This window comes from Fundulus heteroclitus, unplaced genomic scaffold (assembly GCF_011125445.2).
Source record: "Fundulus heteroclitus isolate FHET01 unplaced genomic scaffold, MU-UCD_Fhet_4.1 scaffold_63, whole genome shotgun sequence".
Lineage (NCBI taxonomy): Eukaryota > Metazoa > Chordata > Actinopteri > Cyprinodontiformes > Fundulidae > Fundulus > Fundulus heteroclitus.
Genome location: NW_023397066.1, coordinates 115,241 through 131,777, shown reverse-complemented (window position 1 = coordinate 131,777; position 16,537 = coordinate 115,241). Strand labels below are relative to the sequence as shown.

At 47.8% G+C, this 16,537-nt stretch overlaps 1 protein-coding gene across 1 annotated transcript; it reads left to right on the top strand.

The window, feature by feature from the left end:
* The first annotated feature begins 944 nt into the window (after positions 1 to 944).
* lamc2 (laminin, gamma 2) lies at positions 945 to 16,421 on the top strand. Its single transcript, XM_036133531.1, has 21 exons — positions 945 to 1,193; positions 4,768 to 4,944; positions 5,013 to 5,130; positions 6,237 to 6,358; positions 6,450 to 6,581; positions 6,666 to 6,855; positions 7,314 to 7,423; positions 7,884 to 8,270; positions 8,369 to 8,602; positions 8,689 to 8,825; positions 9,885 to 10,035; positions 10,988 to 11,193; positions 11,320 to 11,399; positions 11,490 to 11,627; positions 11,978 to 12,122; positions 12,202 to 12,345; positions 12,467 to 12,581; positions 14,025 to 14,221; positions 14,902 to 15,060; positions 15,134 to 15,233; positions 15,366 to 16,421. The coding sequence occupies exons 1-21, from the start codon at positions 1,118 to 1,120 to the stop codon at positions 15,617 to 15,619; spliced, it is 3,372 nt and encodes a 1,123-aa protein (XP_035989424.1). The 5' UTR covers positions 945 to 1,117; the 3' UTR covers positions 15,620 to 16,421.
* Positions 16,422 to 16,537: the final 116 nt, after the last annotated feature.

The following is a 16,537-nucleotide window of genomic DNA, read 5'->3' as shown; positions in this document are numbered from 1 at the left end:
GACAGGAACAAATCAGGCGTGACGCGTGTGTGTGTGTGTGTGTGTGTGTGTGTGTGTTTGTGTGTGTGTGTGTGTGTGTGTGTGTGTGTGTTTGTGTGTGTGTGTGTGTGTGTGTGTGTGTGTGTGTGTGTGTGTGTGTGTGTGTGTATGTGTGTGTGTGTGTGTGTGTGTGTCGTCAGGGTGTGTGTGTGTGTGTGTGTGTGTGTGTGTGTGTGTGTGTGTGTGTGTGTGTGTGTCGTCAGGGCGTGTCGGCCTGTTATCATACCTTCAGGACGCATGAAAACACGAAGCGCTGCAGGGAGGAAAAAGTTCAACTGTTTGTTTTAACCTGTGTGGGAAAAACACAGGCGGTCCGTTGGGCTGAACCGGGTCAGAACCTAAGCAGAACTGGAACTGAGGTGGGCTAGGCTGAAGCAGAACTGGGGGCTGAAGATTATGGCCTTTTTCCTTCTACAGCAACGTTTATGTTCATTAATCTCAGTTTCTGCTCGTCTTTGCTTCCCTCGGCTGTCTTCCTGGGCTCCATGTTCCCCTTTTAGTTCTTTATCTTGTATTTTGTGATTTTTATGCCACAGTTTGTTGTTGGTTTCGTGGTTTTTGTCTGTTTATGAGTTCTTGCTGGGTTCTTCCTGGTCCTGCAGCCAGTTTCCACCTCAGCCCTCCTCCTCCAGTGATCCTTCACGTTTTGCAGACTTCAGAGTTAAAACCCAGGACAGAAAAAGCTCCACAGGCTCTGATCATGTTTTTATGGAGATTTGTTGGAGCCTCCCTGCAGTTTTTATCTGAACTTCCTGCAGAGCTGCACAGAAACCCGTTTCCATCAGACATCTGGACCTTCAGCTCCGTCTGAACAGAGACGCTATTCTCCAGAGAAACGGGATGTGACCTTCTGTTGTGAGGCGTCTCTGTGTGGAGAACATAGATGTGATGGAGGAGCCATGGTAAAGCCCAGCAGCCGTCATTTCCTCTGACTGTGACAGTGAATCACACGTGAGTAAGGGAAGGCAGAATGTGCAGCGTGCTCAGACCTGCTGCAGCGCAGGAGAGCGCTTAAAAAGCCCGGCTCAGAGAGGCTGGGCCAGTTTCTCTTCACAGCTGATTCCAGGATTCACACAACATGAGGAGCGGCTGGATTTCCCTCTGCCTGGTTCTGGCTGCCGTCTGCTCGGTCCACACCACCTACACGTTCTACTGTAAGTATAACCGGACCTCTGCTGCTCTGGTTCTGCTGTCTCCTCTGCTGAGGGAAAGCTTCATTTTACAGAACCTTTGTAAACAGCAGCAACTTTCTCCTCTGATGAGAACTTTTGATCCAGGTTTGCTCTGAATGAGCTGATTGTTGGATCCCAGCATGACGGACAGAGCAGAGGAGAGTTTCCCACAGATTCCTGCTGCCAACAGCTTTGATAGATTTAGGGAACAATTTGGTTGCCTGAAGAACCCAGAACCAGAAGAAACCTTCCAGTCAGGAAACTGTGGAGTCAAATTTGACTTTTGCTTTTATTTATCTACAAAGCTGCAGAGGAAGTCTGCTGAGAGGCTCATGGAGCAGAGAGCACCGTTTGTAGGTTCTGTTGGAACAAGACCTGCTGAGGTCTAGTTGCTGTTTCTAGACTGGACCGACTTATGAGACGGGTTCATTGTTCTGTCAGAGAAGATCCAGGATTAGAGCTGAGACTGAGCAGAGAACATCTGCACAGCGCTGGTCTGAGTTTCTCAGAGTGGGAGGAATGTGACCCACTGAGGACCAGGAGCCTTGATGTTCAGTTCTGATCCTTGGTTCTCCGCGGCAGAGCTTCTGATCCAAAGCGATGGATCAATAACGATCTTGGACCAATCAGAGTCTAGAGGGTATCTGGCACCAAGATGGTAGCAGCAGGTCCTAGAAGGTCCTAGAAGGTCCCATGTGGGTCAGAACATCCCACTGATGATGTTTGGTGTCTCCTTCATTTATTAGATGCTGATCTCTGCAGACTGGAACACAGCAGCAGCTTTACAGATGTTCTGACTCCGTCGCCTAGACAGTCATAATCTTCTGCCTGATGGGTACAAGCAGAGAGATCTAAAAGGTTCTGTTGGTCCAATTGACTGCAGCTCCTGTTTTTATTCTGAGGGTTCAAATAAAAACGTGAAGCAGCTGAAAGGTGTTGTTTGTAGCTTCAAGGCTGTGATTTCCCCATTCTAACCTGTCTGCACGCAACAAGAGCTTTAATTAAAACCACAGCAAGGAAACTCAGCATGGAAGCAGAACCAACAGAACCAACAGAACCAGCAGAACCAGCAGAACAGAACCAGCTCAGATTTCTGTCTGGAGTGAAAACATTAAAATCAGAATCTAGAATAAAAATGCTGCATTTTTAAGCAGCATTTTGTCTCGTCTGCAACCAGCGCTCATGTCTTCAGACCACCGTGCTGCTGCAGGCTGCAGGGAGACACCCATGGGTGAGGCCCCCCCCCCCACACACACACCCCCCCCCACTCCCACCCTCCCCTCAGGGTCAGGTGGAGCTGCTGCGGTCTGAAGACGTAGCAGAGAAGTATTTAGATGGATGTGCCGACACACGACTGAAGGAAATAATAAGCAGAGGAAGCGCCGCTCTGTGGGCCTGAAAGCTCGACGGTTCTGGTACCAAAAAAAACAAGAAGAGTTTCACCTGAAAGAAAAATGATTGCTAGTCTGAAAAGATGAGAAAATGATTCAGAACTCATCATCCCTGACCCGGTTCAGGAGGAAGGGTTCTGTGGACCACGGTCCAGTCTGGAGGCGGGCCGGTCCACATGCAGAGCAAAGAGGGGGTGGAAAGGTTCTGATGCACTGGGCGTGGTTCTCATCAGTTCTGCCCTGCGGCAGGTAAAAACAGAGACGTGCCTCAGCACCGGGTTACGAAACCTTCCCTGGGTTCTGGGTGCCGCCCCGTTTCAGACACAACACCTGAGCTCATCTCCTGGGGGGACGGTTATCAGTGGGTGAGTCAGCCGGTGTGCTCTGACCCGTTTGGGTCGGCTGAATCACGGGCTGAGCCGTCACAGACGCTCCTCAGACGGACACGCCTTAGAATCTGACTCAGAGTCTCAGACTTAGACCTGGTTTTATTTTCCAGGCTGAGCTTAGACCTGAAAACCAGAAAATAAAAACGGTTCTGAGTCTTTGGTTCTTTTCATCTGGATCCAGAGGTTCCCGGGTTTCCCGCTGGTTCTTCTCTAAGATCTGGAGTACTGGTTGGTTTATGGAGGCTCCTCAGAACTTTAATCTCTGATAAAAACTCGTCTGTGTCTCTTTAAGAGGAAACATGAAGCAGATTTAACCGGGTCAGAAATCCTAATCTGCTGGTTTTATAATCCTGGTGCTTGAATCCAGAAGAAGGTTCTGCTTTATTACGGTTCTTCCTTTGCACGGTTTTGAGATCAAGACTCATAAATTGATGATGAAGCTGAGCTGCTTGTGATGCAAAATCAACAGATTTAGATTTGCTTAATTTAGAAAAAGCTGTTTTTCTAGATTAAACATCAGATTAAAGCTGAAAATCCTCCATCAGCCTCTGATGAGCTCCTTTCTGCACATAATGTCAAATATCTCTGCTCAGTTTCACATCATGCTCTCTGTTTCCTTCAGGTAACGAGGTAAAACTAGTTTCATTTAGTCAGCTTTACCCAAACAGGGCCGGTTCTTCTAACCTATCATTCAGCATCTCATCATCCTGAGAACTTCTAAAACTGAAGGTTCTGACATCTGGGCCGGGCCGGGGTCCAGACAGCATGTATGTTTCAGACTCAGATGGTTCTGACCATGGAGGTAAATGCTGAAATACAAAGCAGCATCTTTTGAGCTGCTTCCATGCAGAACTGGTCCCGCCCCTGCAGCGTCGTGTCAGTCAGCTGTTCCTGCTCCGTCTAATCTGCAGAACATAGAAACATGAAGCCAGGATGTTTCTGCAGCATTAACCATGTCCTCCAATCCTCTGGTTCACCACTAAATGCTGTTTATGTCCCAGTTCATCTGAGGTCGAGCTTTAGCAGCAGCAACAAGCAGCGGCCTGCAGAAACACATCCTGGCAGGTCTGCAGACGTTCCCTGAGCTCTGAGATGTTTCCTCAGACCAGGCGCTGGCTGGTCCATGAGCTCCGTGGACCGCTGGCGTTCATCTGCACGGCTCTGATTCCTGCTCCACTAACCACTGAACCACCAAGCTTCTTCCTCTATAAACATCCATCATGACGTCACAGCAGGTTTCAGGGTCAGGGAGCGGGAGGAAAACGTGCTACAGGCAGCAGAATCTGACGGCTGAAATAATCTAAAGCTGCAGTTCAAGAAGAAACTGATTCACAGCTTTAAACAGATTTCAAATCGACTTAAAAGAAGAAGGAAAATGGATAAAGTGTCAAGTGAGGATTAAGTATTAAAGGTTTGTGGGGTACAAAGTAAAAATTAGGCTAAAAATCTGTTTCATCTTTTAGAAAAGGGCAAATGTTCTCTGCTGTGCAGGAAAAGGAGCAAATTAAGCAGCAGGCAGAGTTTTAGCATTAAAACACAAAAATCTGCTAAATCTGGGCAACATGGCGCTGTAAAAATATCAAAGCTAGCCTGAATTCCTGCAGAAGAAAAACAGTTAAAGCTGCAAAGTTTATCAGAAAGGAATGAAAGTGTTTTTGAACTGCAAAGTGAAGCTGAAATGTGTTCGTCACGTCGGTCTAACCTTGTAATTATCTAAAAGAAGAGCCCACAGAACATCTGGCTCTCCTGAACCTCCTGCGTCTTGTTTCCCTGCAGCAAAGCTCCGATGTGAGTGTAACGGCAGGGCCCGGTACTGCCTGCGGGACGCCAGGGGCCTGCGCTGCCTGGACTGCCAGGGGAACACCGAGGGCCGACACTGCGAGCGCTGCAAGGACGGCTTCTACCTGCAGGGGGCGGCGCTGAGCTGCACGCCCTGCAGCTGCAACCTCACAGGTGAGAACGCACCTGTCCACGTGACGTCGTCACATCTGGCAACCAGCCTGACTCTTTGGTCTCTGCAGGTTCTGTCGCTGACACCTGTGACAGCAGGGGGCGCTGCAGCTGCAGGGAAGGAGTCAGCGGAGACAAATGTGAGTTCTGCCCCGACGGTCCGATCGGGCCGGACGGCAGCAGACGAAGGTGAGAAAACTTCAGTGGTTTTTAAGTGATTCCGTTTTAAAGAATTATTTCTCTCCTGGAATTAAGCTCATTCTTCTTCCTTTTATGTTTTTGGTTTTATCAAGTTTTCCCTGTCTGAAATAAAAACTGCTTCAATGAACATTTTTACACATTTTAGACCTTCACAGAACTACATTTCATTTTTCTATGATTAAAAACTTAAATTCACCACTATCTGAATACCTGTACCTGCAAAAACATTAACAGAAGTTTGTTATAAAATGTAGTTTTATCTGAGTTTGTTGGTCTTTGTTTAATTATAATAACTATGAAATAGACCAGGATAATTACTGACACTGCTTTGTTCTCCAGCAGGGGGTGGTGTTGTCAATATCGCAAAAATAAATGAATAAAATAAGATAAAATAAAATAGGATTAAATAAAATTCAAATAACCCGAACAGCTGTAGCAGCAAATGCATCAAACAAAGCAGCTGTTAAAAAACACATACTAAAACATTTAATTCCTTCTCTGCTGTAAATCTTTTCTTTTATTGTAGAATCAGAAGTTCCTTGTGATACAGATAAATAGTCTCACTTTGTGAACTTTTGTTGTTAACACATTAATCAGAAGAAAAGGCAGGTTTTGGTTTTCTAAGCAGAACCCACTGAACTTTGAAGTAAATCTCATGTATTTGATTCATTCTCTGAGTTTCAGTCGATGCTTGAGAGCGCAGCTTTTCTCCAGGTTTAAACACATTGGTTACACTTTATTTGAAGGGGTGTACATAAAACTGACATTACAGTGTCATAAACATGACATAACACCTGTTATTAACATAAAGGACTCTTTATGAATGTTTAGGACTGTTGTCATTAATTGTCATTGGGTAAATTATGACACTATTAAAGCAAAGTTGACATTGTTTAAAATGTCTTTGTTATGACAACTTGACATTAACACAGACAAGGTTAAATTTAGGTCATAAACAGTCTTGTGCACACCCCTTCAAATAAAGTGTTACCAACACATTTATCTCAGACTTTTAAAACTCGTCCAGATCAGAGTTTCTCTTGCAGGAGTTTATTTTTCGGTTTAACGTCAAACATCCTGCTTGCTGCTTCCAGACGTCAGGAAAGAGAGGATTCTGGGAGTTTGGCAGGGCCGTGTTTCTGCTACGGACACAGTGAGCAGTGTTCTGCACAGCCTGGCTACTCCGTCTACAACATCTCGTCCACCTTCAGCACAGGTAAGGTCACACCCTCCCACACAGGAGCACCACCCTTCACGGGTTAACCAGGCGGTTCTGTTCCACGGTGAAAGCGGCTGCTCTGTTTCAGGTCCGGACGGATGGACGGCAGCAACGGTGCATGGAGTGACTCCTCAGGATGTTCTCTTCCGCTGGTCACCAACACATCAGGACCTGGAGGTGATCTCCAAGCAAAGCCTGCCGGCTTACCTGTATGCACCAGGTGAGACAAGCTCCGCCTCTTCGTCGTCGATGGATTTTTCCTCCTCCTCTCCTCTGAGCAGGTGTCTGCTCTCCTGTCCCACAGACTCTTACCTGGGGAACAAACGGCTGAGTTATGGACAGAACTTCTCCTTCTCGCTGCGTTTGGACCGCGGCGTTCGACACCCCTCCACCAACGATGTGATCCTGGAGGGCGCCGGTCTGAGAGTGGCTGCCTCGCTGGGGGACCTGAGGTCCATCGTCCCCTGTGGGAAGAAGATCCTCTACACCTTCAGGTCAGAAAGCTGTTCAGACTTCATCTGTGAGGGTGTGTGACATCACTCCTAGAAGCCCCGCCCACACGCACCTTCAGACCGCGGTGTTTAGCGCCTCATTGGTTTCCTGGTGCCTGACTTGAGCTCAGGGATTAATTCTCATCCAGATCTTTTACAGAAGAGCAAACATTCCTGAGACCATAACCTGCTGGAACATGTGGAAACATTGTTTACTTTAACTGGCTGGATGGAAACTTCCTGTTTGCTCCATGAGGATATTATAAAGCCTGACTAAAGTTTAAAGGGAGCTTTGTGCTACAATAAGTGACGGATATCTCAATAAAAACAAGAAGAGCTGAACTTAAGCTGCCAGAGCTGGACCCATTACATGGGCTCTTTAATGAGGACAGGCTGAGCTCAGGAACTTTGGCACCAAACATTGTTTCTACAGCTGGAGTTCTCCTTTTTGATCCAAACAGGCTGGACGAGCAGCTCAGTAAGTGGAGGCCTCAGCTTTCATCATTCCAGTTCCAGAAGCTTCTCCAGAACCTCACGGCCATAAAGATCCGGGCCACATTTGGGGAAAATGGTGAGATCCTTCCCAACCTCCTTTTTTTTTTATTATTTCAATGTAATTTCATGCAAATCAGCAGCAGGACCTAAATTATTCAGTTTGATAATACAGATGGCTCACTTGTAGTTAATTTGTTTTAGACTGTTATAATGATACCTCCAGGATTTGAAAAAGGATATAAACATATAAGTGCATCCCGGCGTGATATTTGGATTAAAACACATTTATGTCCAACCTTCATCTAAAGCTGTTTATCTATTTGAATGAGTTGGGACATGGAAAGAATCCAGGATGAAGCTATATGCTGATGACACCTCTGTTTATGTTTAATCTTCAGTGTTATGTAATTAGAACTGATTTCAAATCGTAAAACTCTATTCCTTTAAGCAACATTACAGGCTGTCCACACAAAGTAACTGAGTTTCTGATTGCTGTGGTCTTTGGAGATCTTTGAACCGTCTCATCATTCTTTCAGGACGTGGTTACCTTGACAACGTGAACCTGGTGTCTGCGCAGCGTGGCGAGGGCCCCGCGGCCAGCTGGGTGCAGACCTGCAGATGTCCTCCAGGACACGAGGGGGACTTCTGTGAGCACTGCTCGGCTGGCTTCAGGCGCAGCGTCCCGTCAGCCGGACCCTTCAGCGCCTGTGAGCCCTGCAGCTGCAGGGGCGGCAGCTGCGACCCGCACACCGGAGACTGTTACTCTGCCGACGAGACGCCCGGCGGGCACAGCTGCTCAGAGGGATTTTACAAAGACCAGCAGGGGGACTGTGTGAGGTGCCCCTGTCCAGAGAGGACATCCTGCTCTCTGGCTGCCGGAGCTCTGGAGCCTCAATGTCACCGCTGTCCACCAGGAACCATTGGTGAGCCCAGAACTAACATCAACTGGACTTTTAAGGCCATTAAAACCATTTTGGCTTATCAGAGTGAAATATCAGTAACGCCTGGTGTGTCTCCTCAGGGTTTTACTGCGAAACCTGTCGGGGGGGTTTCCATGGCGACCCTGTAGGTCTTCAGGGCGTGGTTCGACCCTGCAGGCCCTGCAGCTGCAACGGGCATATAGACGTCAGCCAGGCAGGAAGCTGCGATCGCTCCAGTGGAGAATGTCTGAGGTGTCTGAACAACACGACCGGCCGCTTCTGTGAGAACTGCCTGAGAGGGTTCTACCACGACCGACCCACCGATGCCTGCAAACGTGAGGACCGAGCTTAGTCCAGAGTTCTAATGTCCGCCTGCTCCAGAACCAACAGTCTCTAACCTGAGCGCTGTTTTCCTCTGCAGCCTGTAACTGTGACCTTCAGGGCTCAGAGTCGGATCAGTGTGACGACGGCGGTCAGTGCCGGTGCCGGCCGGGCCACCAGGGTCTGAGGTGTGATCGACCCAACTGCCCCGCCTGTTTCAGCCCCGTCAAAACCAAGGTAGCTCCTGTAAATACTGGTGCTGGATTAGTCCAAACCTGACATTATTTAAAACCAATGTTTTCTATCTATAGAAACAAATCAAGGTTTAGTTTTATTATTAAAGAAAATGATTTGCTCCCCTGTTAAAACCAAAGGCAGAGTCCAGATTAACTTTAACCTGAAGCACTGACACCTTCTGCTTTCAGAGTTTCTCTGGCTTTTTGCTGTTGTTCTGCGCTAATGAGATGGTCAGTGTTTTAGAACGGTAATAAAGAAGCTTATTATTCAGGGTTCTCACAGGATCACTCAGAAGAACGACGTCTTTGTCTGAACATATGTTCTGTAAATATGAACCCTTGTGAATGACAGAAATTATAATTCAGAACGTGTCACAGCAAACAAACGACAAAAAGCAGGAGCTGGTTCTGTTTGCCTCGGCAAACTCAGAACCTGGACTAAAGTATCATCTGAGTTACTTCAGCCAGAGAAGCCTCAACAACCATAAAATAAAATAAAAATTCATGTAGCTATTTAAAAACAAAGCTTCTAAATCTTTTATTTTATCACTGGGAAAAACATATTGGAGTAAAAATGTTCATCAGTTTCAGTTTGAAACATAAATCATGAATTGATTTCATTATTTATATGAAAGGTTATCAACTTTAAAACCAATCTAATCATCTGCATTTGGAGAAAAAAGCTTCCATTTTATATTTAATACAGTAATACGGCAGGACGATAGAATATAGTTGTATAAATATGATATAAAGCAGCAGTTTAATTGTTATAACTGACGGTAATATTTTGGATTCTTACCTGATGACTCGTTGTGCGTTTATGTTGTGTCACTTTAAACTTTGTCATTAACAAAGTCTGACTTACTTAATTTAAAATGATAATCAGTTATTATCCAAACGCCTCAGAGGTTCTGGTTCTGGCAGATGAACTGGGCCTCAGAGGTTCTGGTTCTGACAGAGGTTCTGGGCCTCAGAGGTTCTGGTTCTGACAGATAACTGGGCCTCAGAGGTTCTGGTTCTGACAGAGGTTCTGGGCCTAACGTCTCCTCCTCTGCACCAGATGGAGGCTTACGCTGCCAAAGTGAAGCAGCTGGAGGCGCGTCTCTCTGGATCGGGTGCAGTTCTGGTGAACCAGGCAGAGATGGAGGCGGCTGTGAGCGCGATGGAGGAGCTGGTCAACAACCTGGAGCAGAACGCAGAGGAGCTCACAGGTGACCCTTTAATAAAATCTGAAACTTTTATTCCCAACACTTTGGAAAGGTGATGGGACGACGGTCACTGAGGCAGGAGATGGTTGGTTTCTGGGGGACAGGAACGATAACGGAGGACTTCAGACAGGGAGCATGGAGAGCTGCAGGGAGAGGATGAAGATGTCCAGATGTCCTGCTAGTCTGGACCTGCAGCCTGGTTGGTGTTGACCTTCTTCAGGGAGGAGGTCACCTGGTGGAGCTGCAGGAGGAGAGGCTGATGGTTCTCCTCTGGCTGGGGGAGATGTTCAGGCTCCCTGCAGCTTGGAGAGTCAAAGAAGCTGTTTAAGGTCGCTGCGCTGGTAGTCTGAGATGTTTCTGATGTTTCTCCACATGTTACCTGGATTGTTGCTTCAAGTAGTCCTCCATGTGCTGCTTGTACCTCTGCTGGGCCGTCTGGACCTTTAAGTTCTCTTCTAGTCCTGCTGTAGGCCACTCTGTCTCCAGATCGCTGCATCCTGGGCCTTCAGCAGGGACCGAGCTGTCCACCCATGGTTCTGGTCAGGAGACACTCTGATCGTCTTTGTAGGAGGACAGCATCAGAGCAGAAGTGGATAAAGCACAGATGATGTGAAGCTTTCTAAGTCAGCGTCTTCTTTAAACACGTCCCAGTCAGAGATTGTAGTCCTGCAGAGCTGATCTTCTTCTTCTGTCCAGACCTGGACGGTTTTTATCACGGTCTGGTCCAGATCAGAGGCTGTAGGCAGGAATCAGGTCCACAGAGACGTGGTCAGATGAACCAAAGTGAGGAGCTGCAGCAGCTTTGTTTGCTGCTGGGATGTTACAGTAGACTCTGTGTAATATACTGTTGAGCTAATTAGACACTAATTAGACACTAATTAGACCCTAATTAGCAGACTAACCTCTCTAATACACCGATTCATCATATTGGTAACATGATTTTTCTGTCTAACAGAGAAGGAGAAGGTCCTCCAGCGTCGTCTGTCGTCCATCAGCAGGAGTCAGCTGACAGAGGGACAGGACATCCAGAGCATCTCAGATATTAGCAACCACATCAGGAAACAGCTGCAAAGCTTCAAGTCGAAGGACGAGGAGGTGGAGACGCTGATCGATGAGATGAGACGGCAGCTGGAGGAGGCCAGAACCAAACTGCAGTCAGTGGTGAGACATTGATCCACCGTAGATCTGAGACACGGAGAGCAGGAACCTGAAGGAACCTGATCAGACATCACTGTGAGAACCGCAGCACGTTCAGATGTTCAGATGTTTCCTGTGGTTTTCTGCCAGGAGCTTCCTCTCCACGATGATCCCCAGAGTCCAGGCGGTCTGTCTTCACTGGCGCAGCTGGCTACAGGACTGGCTGATGAGTAAGATCTGCCTCCCTCTGGCTCCATGAGGCCACTGGTTCTCCTCCATCATCTCCATCACTGCTGACTGTCTTTGTCCCCCCCCTCCAGGCACAAGGCGACGGCCGCCTCTGTGGAGCAGACGGCCAACGAGGCTCTGAGCGACTCGGAGGAGAGTCTGGCGCTGGTCCGGACTCTGATGAACAGAGAGAACAAAGTCAACGAGCTGATTGGAGATCTGCAGACGCTGTGAGTGGCTCCAGCTGGACAAAACACCATATTACCCCCCCCATAAAAACCTCAGTAAAATTACATTTGTTGTCATGATCCCGTTAAAGTTAAACCCCAGCAGGTAGTTTTTAAGAGCAGAGTGAAGGAAGACGTTCACATAAAGCGATAAATCGCCTCCAGCCAGAGGAGAAGTTCTCAGATTTGGACTTCCAGCTCATCCAGAGCAGCATTTAGGTCGAGGTCCAGTCAGTTTCAGAACCGTTCACTCCTTCCTGCACGGAAAGACAAATGCAGATCAACCAGAAGGTTCCTGGGTTTGTCTTTTTGTGAGATCTGAGGAGAAAATATCCTCTGCCCTTTTCTTCCAGCTACGATCAGACCTCAGCAGATGTGCAGAGTCTGGAGAGGCGGGCAGGAGGTCTGAGCGAGGAGGCCAAGCAGGAGAGCAACATGGCCGACAGCATGCTGATAGACATCTCCAGGCTGGAGAAGAACCTCCCCCCATCCATGCAGGTAACAGCAGGAGATCAGGATCTGGGTTGTGGACCGGCTGTTGAAGGTCTCTAAGCCAGAGTTGTTTCCTGATGCTCAGGGAGAAGTGGACGCCATGCTCACCAAGCTGGATGGACTGAAGGAGGCGGTGGAGAGGAACCCCGTGGAGAACCTGCTGCATGATGTAGAAAACAAGCGGACAGACGCTGAAGAGCTGCTGGATGAAGGCAAAGCTGCCCAGCAGGTACAGACATGAACATCTGTCAGGAGTTTAGTTACTGATGATGAAGAGGATGCAGGCTCAGACCAGCATCATCCCGCCGTCTGGAAGCTCCTCCTCAGATCTGCTCGGTCTTTTTCTGCAGGAGTTCAACACGCTGCTGCACAGAGTCAACGACGCTAAATCTGACACGGAGAAGGCTCTGGAAAGCATCAGGACCAACAACGACGACCTGGACAACACCCTCAGCTCCCTGAGAGGTACCAGCACCAGCTGCATGTGTTAGGAACGGCCACCAGGGGGCGCTGTGGCGCACATTGTGACGAACCGTTCAGGATCTGAAGCTTCACTGACAGCTACAGAGGAGGCTGCTGGTTTCTGTCAGAACCGTTCTGAGACATTTAGTCATCAGCCTAAAAAAGAATGATTACGATCTTCTTTTCTCCATCTTTAAAAAAATCAAACAGTGATGGAGGTAAAACGGCTCTGAAGCTGAACTGACTTCACCATAGCAACCAGAACCAGAACATGTTCTGCCCATCAGCACACGAGGCCTTTGGGTCGCAGTTTGCTGAGTTTCTGTTATGTGTTCTTTGAACATTTTATTTTTAGCTTCTTTTCTTACACATCTAGACGTAGATTTTGTTTTATTTAGGAAACTCTTTGACTTTTATAACTTATTGTTTATGGACCGATGAAGGAATCACAACGCAGTGACTCTGTCTCAGTTCTGCACATTTAACACCAGGGAGACACGTGACAGCTCCTCCTGGGAGATCCCAGCGAGGTCCCAGACCAGAACCCCTTCATTGGGTTCTGGTTCTGCCCGGGGGTCTCCTCCCTGACAGACACATGGAGACTTTTATAGGGAGGCGTTAAGGAGGCGCCCTCTGCTCCTGCTTCACCTCCACAGACTGGAGCAACTCTCCCATCATTTCTGATCCATCGTTCCATCTTCCTTTAACTGGAAGTCCTCCCCTTGGGACAAAGAATCATCCCAGACCCAGAGGCGGTTCTCATGGTTCTCCCCCTGAGAACCATGAACTCAGACGTAGAGCAGCCAATGCTCCTCCCAGCGTGGCACCGCTCTGTGCTCACAGGGAACAGCATTAAGACTCAAACAGAACCTCATCATCTGCATAAAGCAGAACTGAAACTTATTGGTTCTGATAGATCATTCACCAGGAATGATGGTCTGTCTGAGCTGCCATAGAGCCGTCAGAAACCAGTAATCAGGTCAGATTCATGCTGCGTTAAAATCTCCATCAAACAGCCAAAGTCTGGTGGTGAAACTCGGCTGGATTGATATGAAGCGTTGGACGTCTCACATTCTAAAGGTTTCAGATACAGGAACATCATATGAGCCATCATCAGTTTTAAATCCCTGTCCAGGTGAAACTGCAGCAGTAGCAATGATCTGTGACTGAAGTTCATGAGGAAACTGAAGTGTGTAATGTTCTGGTATGACCGGGTCCGGCCCAGTCTGGCTTTGCTTCTGCCTAAAACCCAAAGCCCAGCGGCTCCCTCATCACTCCTCCTCCTCCTGGAGCCGGTGGAGCGGTTGTAGGCTCACCGCTGGAACCAGGCAGCTGCGTCAGGGAGGTGGAACCTCGCTGACTGCAGCAGGCTGCTGGTTCTTTACAGCTGAGGGAAACCACGGAGCATCTCTGGGGGGAATAACTCGTTTCCTCCTTGTTTCCCAGGGTTTGATGAGCTGATCCGCGGCAGCAAGCTTCTGGCTAATGAAGCCATCCAACGTCTCCCCGGCATCAACGCCACCATCCAGGATGCCGGTCGTAAAAACGGCGAGACGCAGTCTGTTCTGGAAACAGCCTCCAAAGATTTCAACAAAGCGATGGGAAACATCAACACACTGGACAGCCTGGCCGACAGCCTGCAGGTAAAAGCAGGAATTACACTTTAATAGCAGCCATGTTCATGGCTGGGAAGGCCAAATACATTTCACTTCTACAAAAATTCTACTTTTTACATTAAGATGGGTCACTTGTTGGTTAAAAAAACATTTTTGGCTTTTACTAAACATCCCTTTGACCTTTAAACACTAAGAGTCTGATCTTCAAAAGGTTTGCACGTATTAAAACTCTTGCAAACCACTTAGCGTGTGCAAAGCTGATCTTCAGACCAGTGTATAAAATAAGCAGAACAGCAGGTGCAAACTTTACTGAATGTGTGCCTTCATGAAAATGCTAACCTCATGCTAATGACCAAACAGTGAATATTTATGGAAGGGGTTTATTCTAATGTGAACGCCTACCAAAGAGATCCTGAGCACAGCTGAAGCATCACTGGGTTAGTTCCTCCCAAAGCCGCTGCAGCTCCTGTTTTCACACAGTTTGTCTTTTGCTCAGTTATTAAAGCTGAAACATAAATATTAGCAGAAAATAAACGTGTTATACTTGGAATGTAAACTGTTCCATGCATCCAGGGTGAGCTCTGTTAGGAACCCCGATGCTCAGGTTGGTGTTCCTCAGACTGAAGGAGATCTGCAGCCATGCGGCTCAGGAATCTTTGTTTGGGTGGAAGACATTTTCCTGATTCTGTTCTGATTCCATCCCTCAGAAATCCGTCGGCTCGCTGCCACCTTACGCTGGCCTGGTGGAGGACGCCAGCAGACTGAAGAAGGACGCTGAGGACCTGAAGAGCAGGGCAGAGCAGACGGCTGCAGATGTGAAGGATGAGCTGGAAGCGGCGGACAGGCTGGACGCTGCTGTTCAGGAGGTAAGCTCTGGTAGCAGAGGGCGTGTCCACCATGAGGAGCTGGAGACAAACAGAGCGGATGTTTTCCCTGCAGGCGGCTGACGGAGCGACTGCAGCGCTCAACAATGCCAAAGAGAGCAGAGACGCCGTGCAGGAGACGCTGCAGGCCGTCAACGAGATGCTGGCCAACCTGAGTACGTCTGCTCTCCCATGTTCTCACATTTCTGGGCGAACAGGAAGTTTGTGATGCGCTCAGCCTGCAGGAGCTTCTCAGGCCGCAGCACTGCAGCTCAGTCTGCGTCACTCAGACGTCTTTCTGTCCTCAGACGACCCCAACGCCGTGGATAAGGATCTGCTGAGGCGGCTGGAGGAGACTCTGGCCGACGCTGAGAGGGAGGTGGAGGGCGGCCTGAGGCCTCGGCTGCAGGACATGGAGGAGAAGGAGGAGGCGCAGCGCCGCCGGCTGACCTCCATCAACCTGGACATCGACAGGGTGCTGGCAGACATCGCCAACCTGGAGGAGATCCTGAGGACCATCCCCAGCGGCTGCTTCAACAATCCCCCCATCGAGGAGGCCTGAGGGACTCAGACTGCGTCTCCTGGTCCTCTGACCTTCTGGGAGTCTGTATCTGCTGCAGGGATCTGGACTTCCCCTCCAACCTTCCTGCCATTTGAACTGGATCTTCCTGAGGAGCTCTGAATGAAACCGGATCAGTCGGTTCTGCTCGATTTTATGGACGGTTTCAGATTATTTTCTATGAAAGAAATGAAATATTCAACCTGGTTGTTCCTCTGCTGACTCCTGCTACTGCAGAATTATAGAAACGGGAGTAAAACGCTGATGTTTTATGGATAAATGCTTCATTCTTTTAGCATTTTAATCAAACGTTTTAGAGAATTTTAGAGACTTTTAGCCATCATCCCAGTTTAAATGTTAAAGTTGTAACTCGAAGCCGTCCAAAGGTGTTCACCTGAGAGCATCATCTGTAACCATGGAAACGCTGACTCCAGGCGTTTCATTGGTTGCTAAGGTGTTCATATTGTTGCCGTGTTTAGGCAGTTTATTAATAATCTCTGTTGTATTTATTTGTGATTAAGGATGGAAGAGGTGAACAACGTGAAAGTCTTAAAATCTTAATTTCTCCACATTAATAAATGTTCTGCAGGTTAAATTAAATAATTAGAAACAGATTCTATTTTTTCTGCGTGATAATCATTGAATGAAAGACTTCTCTCTATTTTTCTGTATTTATAACTGTACATAAATCAGATATTTTTTGCTATAAAAGATTCTGGTTTTTTTTTGCCAGACATTTTGGAGCACTGAACAGAAAGTTTTTGTTTCCTGATTGATTTAAAATAAAATCAGTTTCAGATCTTTTCTCATTGGTCACGTTTGGGTTTCTGTTTAATAATGTTCTGAAGACGCAGAGTTCTGGATCCATCTTCCTGTCTGGTTCCTTTTCTCCAGGAGGAACTGAAACACCGGATGAACGAA